An 8,953-nucleotide genomic window follows, 5' to 3' on the forward strand; every position below is an offset into this window, starting at 1 on the left:
AGTTGATGTCACCACCAACAGAAATAGTGGGAAGAGAGGTGGGTCTGGGAAGAAAAAAATGAGATCAATTTTGCATCTGTTGAGTTTAAGATGTCTACTGGACATCCAGTTTGAAGTATCTAATGTGCAGTGGGAGATGTTAGCCTGGAGATCATCAGAAAGGTTTTAATTGGAGAAGCAGATGTGAGAATCATCAGCATAGAAATAATCATTTAGATCCAGGACAACTATGGGAGACCTATGAGAAAGAATGTTATCCACATTCAGAGGAAGAACTGTGAGAGTAGAAACACAGAAGAAAAACAACTGCCTGATCACATGGGAGGATGGGGATATAATTAGGGATATTGACTCAAAATGAGTGCCCTGGAGCAAATATCAATAATATGGAAATAGGTCTTGATCAACGATACACGTAAAATCCCATGGAACTGTGCATCAGCTATGGGAGGGGCTGGGAGGAGGGGAGGGATAGAACATGAATCCTGTAACCATGGAAAAATATTCTAAATTAATTAACTAAATAAAAGATATTATTAAAAAAAAAGAAATGATCATTTAAATCATGGCAACTGATGATCACATGAATGGTGATTGAATTTATAAGAAAATTATTAAATAGAACACATGTAAAACCCAGTGGAATTGCTCATTGGCTACAGGAGGAGGGTAGGAGGAGGGGAGGGAAAGAACGTGAATCATGTAACCACGGGGAAATACTCTAAATTAATTAATTAAATAAAAGTTGTCAAATAAAGAAATTATAAAATAGAGATAGAAAGGAAGGTCTAGGATAGTCTCCAGCTTCATCCATCCATGGTTAGGAGGTGGACATGGGCAGATCCAGCAAAGAAAACTGAGAAGGAAGTCTGAAAAATAGGAGAAATAAAAGAACGTTGCTAAGTAAAACAAAGGAGAATATCCAAGAGGATGCAGGTGGTTAAAAACATAAAAAAATTCAGAGAAGTGACTAAGCTTGAGAACTGGGAAAAGGTCATCAGACTGAACAATTAGGAGATCTTTGGATGTGTATCTGTGGAGACATTAGATAAGTGGTGGAGGGCAGATGCCAGATTTTTAGTGGTTGAGAAATGAGTGGCTGGTGATGAAATGCAGGCAGATGGGTTTTGGAGGGAGTGTGGAGGGAAGAAAGATATCCAGGATATAGGATAGTTTCAGAGGTCAAGGAAGGAGACTTGGTTATGCTTGCAAACAGCAGGAAAGATCCAATATATAAGAGAAAATAAAGACTACTTCTTTACAAGCACCTACTATGGGCTAGATATTGTTTAGGTGCAGAGAATATGATGATAAAAAATTGAAGACAAAAAAATGAAGTGATGATGGTATTTTCATGTAACCAGATAATTCCTTTATTGATTTTTCCAGAAAAGAACTCAAAGAACTTAACTAGGAACTCAAAAGAGAGATGACTAAGCTGATTTATGGAACTGGTCTTGCCTGGCCCAGGCCTAAATTTAAAAGAGGGCAATCAAACCTAAAAAAGCAAAGGCCCACTCCCAACCATCTTAGCCTCTGGCTGTTGAGCCTTTCCTAAACCTTTCGGAAAGCCAGTAATCTTACCCATAGTCTCTCCTACCCCTTCCAAAAGACTATTTAATCCTCCTTCTCTGTATCTCATTAGGGAACTTTAAATGACACGGGATAGTGGGGGGGAAATCCAGATGGAAATATTTCTGATCACAATTAAAGGCACTTTATTATAATTTTGGTTTTGGTAGCTGATTTTTTTTCAAGGTTGACAGAAGCAAAGCTTGATTACTAGATGATCAAAGAGGTAAATTGTGTGTATGTGGGGGGTAAAGAATTAAGGAAGATGTATATTTCCTCATCAATAATTGAAGGAAAGGAGTAGAGAATGAGACATTTAAAAAAAAAATAAAATAAGGATCTTAAGATTGGTGACCTTTATTTTCTGAATAAAGTAGGGGGTGGAGGAACACATTTATGTAGTGCTTTCAAGGGAGCAAAGTAATTTACACATTTTCTCTCATTTTAACCCCAACAAATTGGTGATATAGAAATTCTCATCGCCCTCCCCATTTAAATATAAGGACATCAGGGCTCAGAAAGGTAAAATGACTTGTTCATTCGTTATACAGCTAGTAAGAGGCAGAGGTATGATTTGAATTCAGATCTTCCTACCTTCTAGTCCAGGACTACACACTATATACTTCAAGCCTATCACTATACCAAGCTGAGTAAATAAAGGTTGGAATAGCGAAGGGAAAAATGATAGGGAATAAGAGAATAAAAGTACTGCAGTAATGAGGGACCAGTCAAGATGAGATGACACACTGAGAGTAGATGCAACTGTCAAATGTGTTGAGTCTTTCTCCAATGTGAATTCAGCGACACTCAAGAATGGAGACAGATGGCTGAGGTAATAGCTCTAGGATTTAGGGGGCAGCAAGGCTTGGAGATGTAGAATTCAAATGTAGCCAACAAGTAGGAATGTCCCAAAAATCTTAGTATGGTTTTAGCCTAAAATTAAAGCTTAAAAACTACACTAAGACTTTTAGGGTAGCTTGCATATAGCTGAATTAGTCAAAATTAAGAAAGGAATTAAGAGTGGCCAGGAATGTCAGACTAGAAAAATAGGTTTATTAATTTAGGCAGTGGAAGAAATGGAAGGATATGAATGATGTTAAAAGAGAGAGGAATTTTGAGATTTTTGAACATGGAAATAGAACAGTTAATGGTGATGGTATGATGAAGGATAGATACGACCATTCCTGAATGTGTGAGGTAAAATGGAAACAATTCATCTTCCTAAATTCAAATTTTGCTTCAGATGCCAGCTGTGTGACCTTGGGCAAGTCATTTAACTCCATTTATCTCAGTTTCCTTCTATAAAATAAGTTGGAAAGGAATGAGTAAACTACTCCAGTACCTTTGCCAAGAAAACCCCAAATAGGGTCAGAAGAATTGGGGGGGCCCCCTGGAAAACAAAAAATGAAGGACAGATATGAATAATCCATAACATGGCTGAGATCCTGGGCACTGGAAAAACAGTTTTTCCATGAGTTCATCAAAGAGGAAATCAATGTGTTCACTGGACCTCCTAAATATGAAGGCAAGGGTTGTAGTAAGAGAAAAATTGAACCAGGTCCTGAATTCCTGGGGAATAAGTGAATACCTGGGAGCAAGTACAGGATTGCAACAAAAAAAGTGGACAGAGATACTAACCAGGAGAAAGGGATCCAGAGAAGTAAATGAAAGGCAAGGGATAACACTGTAAATGGATTGGCTTATGAATAATTTTTTTAAAAATTAAGTTCTTGTGAAAAATTGAACATTTTCCAGAATAAAGAGCTGACAAGTCATTTTCTGTTGGAGGAAATTATTTATGCTCTTGGCTAATAATAGACAATCCCACATGACATTTTTTTAATTAAAAAAAAATGCAATGTAACTCTACTCTCTAAGGATACCATCAGAGGAATAAATGTCTAAAAGCCCCAGGGAAGAGACTGGCACTTCTGCCAAAGATCAGATACCTTCTCTGCTGCCAAAACTTACCATTACACAGTAACCCAGTATGCAAGTGATCAACGTGCAAACCAATAAAAGAATCTCTAACTTTCAGGGTTGCAAAGCCCCATTTCTCAGCCAGACATAGCAGTATCTGGCCAGCAAGAAGAGGTTATTGTAACCTCAGTCACGGATTTTATGTAGCTACTGACACTGGGCATTCCAAGTCTCATAGTTTGGGTGGGACCTTTCTTAAGCGAGAACCCCTCTTCCCCCCCCCCCCCCCCCAGGTTTTCACCAGATTGCAAAGTAAATGCGAACGCGTCCACCCACGTGCGTACACGTGGGGCGGAAAAGAGTAACTGAGAAAAGGAGGAAGTAAGCAGCGGTAACTTGGGAGAGTCCAGCAAGGCAAGAACTGTGCCAAACGTTACCGGATCCTCTTCAGGGATGCTTTTTTTTTTTTTTTTTTGACATGCAGAATTGGTAGGGCTGGTCTAGATAACCTCCAAGGTCCCTTTTCTGGCCCTAGATCTTCGAAGCTACGACCCTCCCTCTCTAAATCACCTCCACCTCCCACCACCCACCCCCAGGTCATAATCACAGCAATCTGTAACAAAAGGGTGGCCCACAAGGGCCCCTTCCGGACCCCGGTTTGTGGCTGGAGTCCAGGCCCGGGTGTGGGTGGCTGCAGAGGTGCCCCAGAAACAAGAGAAGCTTCTTCTGCAAGTGCAGAAGGTGTGATAGAGGGTGTAGTTTCCCCTCTCCCCAGGATTGTTCACGTCTGTCCCCCGCCGCCCCCGGGGGGCACAGAGAAGTCGCACGGAGTCCCAATCCCAGCTTCTCTGCTGGGCTTTCCTCACCCTCTCCCCGGGAGCTCAGGCTGCAGCCCCCAGCCTCTGACTTACTTTCACTGTTGGGGCGGCGGCTGCAGAGGCCATGTTTGCAGGAGATCTGGGCAGAAGAGAGCAGGGCAGCGCAGGAACATGCGACAGCTTACAGACCGCAGGCCGGGTTCCGAAGCCGCGAGCGGCAAAGGGAGGAGCGGAACGGAGATCGCGGGAGAGGGGCTTGGCCCCTCCTCTTTCTCGCCCGGAGTTGAATCGGTTGGTTGAGTGGGATCCCACCCTCTCAAGCCATTGTCCCCGCCTTCCCCCACTCCTCAGTCTTTATTCCTGCCTTCCACCCCTTCCCGGTTTGTTTTATTCTCCCGCTGGCCTTCCGCGTAGTTCCTCCAGTCCCAAATCATTAACGCTGAAATCTTTAGACCTGGTGTGTCTTCAGAACAGGACTCTCTTTAGCTCCTCCCTTCCATTCTCAACAGGCGAAGCAGCCAGTCAATCAATCAATCAATGAACATTTTTTATTAAGATCTTACTGTGATACAAAAAGAGATGACAGACCCTGCCTTCAAGGAGCTTATAGTCTAATGGAGAAGACCACATGCAAAGAGATACATTCAAAACATGTTATATCGTATACACGTTAGAAAAGCATAAACAAAAGGAAGGCTCTAGTTTAAGAGGGATTGGAGAAGGCTTCCTGTAGAAGATGGAATTTTAGTTAGGAGTTAAAGGAAGCCGGGTAAATCGGTTGGCAGTGTGGAGAAGGGTGGGTCTTCCAGGAATGGATTCAATTAAATTCATTCATTAAACATTTATTAAGTGCCTACTAAGTGTCAAGCGTTAGATGTAGGACAGCCAGAAAAAATACCCCACCACCTCCACCTCATTCATTTCTCATTAGGAGTACAAGAACCCAGACGGAATGGTGCCTGAAGCACCTATTTTAAACTTCTTTAAAGTCTTTTCCACTGGAACCAAGGGAAGGTTGACTTTGTGACAGAATCCCAAGATCCAGGGAAGGGACCAACTAGACCTTGGACAAGTCACTTCAACTCTCTCCCTCAGCTTCCTCCTCTAGAAAAAGGGGGTAGATAAAGATGATGTCTAGACATTTAATACTACTAACAGTTACTTAATAAGTCAAACATTTATTGAGTGCCTACTGTGTCCATTTGGTATTAAAGATGATGACTAGACAGCCAAGTAATCAGAACGTGTCCATTTAAGTACCACACTGTGCTCAGATCTATGCTAGGTATACTCTGGAGCCTACAAAGAACATGCAGTCTCTGTCCTTCGAAGAGATTTCAAGATCCGGCAGGAGGAGGCAGAAATTTTAAATAATTGGATGGCTATTAAATGCTAAACCAGCTGCTACTGAATAATTTGCAGATGAATGTAATAATACCTTAGAGACAGGAAAGGGAGAGAAAAATACTAGGGAGGCAAGGAGGGAAGGAGAGAGAGGAGAGAAAAAAGGAAAGGTAGAGAGAATCTAGGCAAAAAACATAACAAGATCCCAGGAACTGAGGCAGGAGTGTGTCCTGGAGCCTGTTCTCAGGCCTACCTGCTTGCTTGCCTTACAGTCTGACAGGAACAGAAAATTTAAGGTTGCAGAATTGTGAGCCCCTTCAGGATTGAGGACTCAACTGTCTGGCTTTGAAAGAAAATGAGGACAAATGAATTTTGGTGAAAATACTAAGATTATCTTTAGTTTCTCACCTGACAGTAGAAAAGGAAATTGTCAGCTACAAACTTCCTAAACAAATTGTTTTCCCTATGGTACCTTAAAAAAAACAAAACAATTATTTATTTATCTATTTTCTGGGTTATGCCTGTATTTTCACACAAAATGTATTTCTGTATTATTCATTTTTGTAAGTTAATAATCTTATAAAACTAAAACCCCAGAACATATACCCAAATAAACAAGTAATAAATCATATGTTTTCATCTGCATTCCTATTCCAACAGTTCTTTCTCTGGAGGTGGATAGAAAGCCCCTCAGAATTGTCCTGGATCGTTGTATTGCTGTTAGTAGCAAAGTCTATCACATCTGATTATTCCACAGTATTGCATTTATTGTATATAATGTTCTCCTGGTTCTATTAAAAAAATTAATACTGCTAGGAACCTGAGCAGTTGACTCTTTTTCCCATGAGTTAGTTTATATTTCTTGTTTTGTTGAGTGAATCTTGTCCATAAAACAGGCTATTTTCAATTTCCAAAATCCTTTCTGTAATATCTGTATTCTCTTTTCCTTACAAGGGGCCACTTTACCCATTAAAAAAATTTAGGGGGCAGCTAGGTGGCACAATGAATTGAGAGCCAGGCTTAGAGATGGGAGGTTCAGGGTTCAAATCTGCCTTCAGATACTTCCAGCTGTGTGACCCTGGGCAAGTCATTTAACCCCCATTGCCTAGACCTTACTGTTCTTCTGCCTTGGAACCAATATACAAAATTAATTCTAAAATGGAAGGTAAGGAGTTAAAAAAAATTAACACTCTTTGTAGTTTTATTCTGAAGAGGGCATAAATTCATTCTGAAGATGTCTACAAAGTAAATCTGACTTGTAATTGGGAACAAGGGAAAAAGTAAAATTTGAATTCACTTCATGTCTCTGAACTGCATAATTGTAAACAATCACATGATGTCCCTAATTATCTCTAGTCTACCATTCTTTAGTATATTAGTAGTATTGCTATATAGAAGGGTCTCTTAACTAGGCTGAACTTGTGGAATTTTTTTTCAGTATGTTGATAACTGCATTTTAAACTGATCAGTTTCCTTTGTAATCCTATATATTTTATTTCACGCATTTAACAACATGCTGCAGAGTTGAAAAACTTCACCAGATTGTAAAAGGGATCCATGAATACCAAAAAGTTGACTCTCTGTTCTAAGAACCTTGCAGTGGGATCTCTCAGACTCAGAACCCCTTGAACCTTTTAAATTATCTAAAAGTAAAGTGGTTTTATTTATGGGTTGGCTCCTGTGAGATTCATTTTGTGGTAGATTCCTTGGAATAATGATAATAATAAAAATAGTTTTAATTTGCATAACATTTTAAGATTTGCAAATAGTATCTCATTTGATTCTCCTAACAACTGTGAGGAATTGGTGCTACTATTATTTCCATTTAACAAATGAGAAGACTGAGGCAGACAGATCAAATGACTTGCTTAGACTCAAGATAAGTACTTCAGGCAGGATTATGAATTATTGTTGTTCAGTCATGTCTGACTCTTTGTGACCCATTTGGGGTTTTCTTGGCAGTACTGGAGTGCTTTGCCAATTTCTTCTCCAGCTCATTTTATAGATGAGGAAATTGAGGCAAACAGGGTTAAATCACTTGCCTAGGGTCACACAACTAGTAAGTAGAAAGCCAGATTTGAACTCAAAATGAGTCCTCCTGACTCCAGGCCCAGCACTCTATCCATTTCACCAACTTGGTGCCTCATTACTTTAATAACTCCTTCCAATGCTTCTTAAACTATTCTCTTCTGGCTTTGGAACTTTTGGCAGTACTTGCTACAAGTCTTTTAACCTATTCCAAATCAGAGCCAATTGCTGACTACGTCTACTCCAAACTCATGCTATCTAAATCCAGCTGGCCCTCTTGTAGCACAGGAATTCTTTTATTCACTTTTGTTGCTCTTTCTTTTTCCTCATAGGAGCTATACTAACTCCTTTTTCTTTGGGTTCCCAACTCTACTCTGTCCATTCTCTCCTAGGAAAGGACCTTTATCTTACTCTGCTGAGAAGATCCAGGATCACAAAGAGTCTGACAACAGAAATAACTGAGAAGATTTGGACTTTCAATCTAACTTGCCCAGTCTCTCTTCTCCTTCAGACTTCAAAATCTATGTCTTTCCTCCTCCTCTCCTCTGTTTCAGCCTCAGGATTAAGTTTTCCTTTTCTTTGCCAAAGTGAATGCTTTTCCCTTGAATAAACCTTGAACCTTCTCTCTGAGCTTGCTTCACTGACTTTTCTGATTTTCTGTGTTTCTCTGCCTCTGTGTCTGTCTGTCTGCTCTCTCTTGTGTGCACACATATACACCTACACTCTCTTCTCTTCTCCAAGTCCTTTCTTATTGCCTATAAATATGCTGTTTTATACTCTTAAAAAAATTCTCTCATCCTCTCAATCTATCTCCTATATCTCTCCCCATCACTGTTCAGCTTCTAGAGTGTTCTATTACTTTTGTGTGTCAGGTCCCTTCTAGCCCTAGGCAATTCCCTACTGACTCATTTTATAGCTGCAAGATAGCCTAATATAGGAAGTACAAAAACTCCTCCATATAAGTATTACTGTATTTGCTGTATCTACAGAATGCTTTAGAGGCCAGAAGCCAGTTCATTAGAGTTAAGAAGTAAATCGGAAATTTAGTCCAAGAAAAACTTTGGTACTTTTTTGTATAAACTCATCAGTCTGTTCAGGGAAGAGTATCTCAGAAACTCAACCCAAATGGGTCCTTGACAATAAATCAATCATTCAACAAGTATTTATTAAGTACCTACTATATATCAATCACCGTATGTGTGGGCTTACAAGCACAAAAAAATGAAACAGTCCTTACTTTCAAAGAGTTATATTCTATCCGACAAGAAAAC

The 8,953-nt window shown here is 40.0% G+C and overlaps 1 protein-coding gene across 1 annotated transcript in view; it reads right to left on the reverse strand.

Annotated features, from left to right (window-relative positions):
* Positions 1-4,517, reverse strand: part of LOC123231249 (methylthioadenosine phosphorylase) — a 69,960-nt gene extending 65,443 nt beyond the window's left edge. The window contains exon 1 of the mRNA XM_044657504.1: positions 4,404-4,517. Coding sequence (XP_044513439.1) covers positions 4,404-4,436 — 33 coding nt within the window. The 5' untranslated portion in view covers positions 4,437-4,517. The remainder of the gene's footprint in view (positions 1-4,403) is intronic.
* Positions 4,518-8,953: the final 4,436 nt, after the last annotated feature.

This window comes from Gracilinanus agilis, chromosome 1, assembly GCF_016433145.1.
Source record: "Gracilinanus agilis isolate LMUSP501 chromosome 1, AgileGrace, whole genome shotgun sequence".
NCBI classification, from domain to species: domain Eukaryota; kingdom Metazoa; phylum Chordata; class Mammalia; order Didelphimorphia; family Didelphidae; genus Gracilinanus; species Gracilinanus agilis.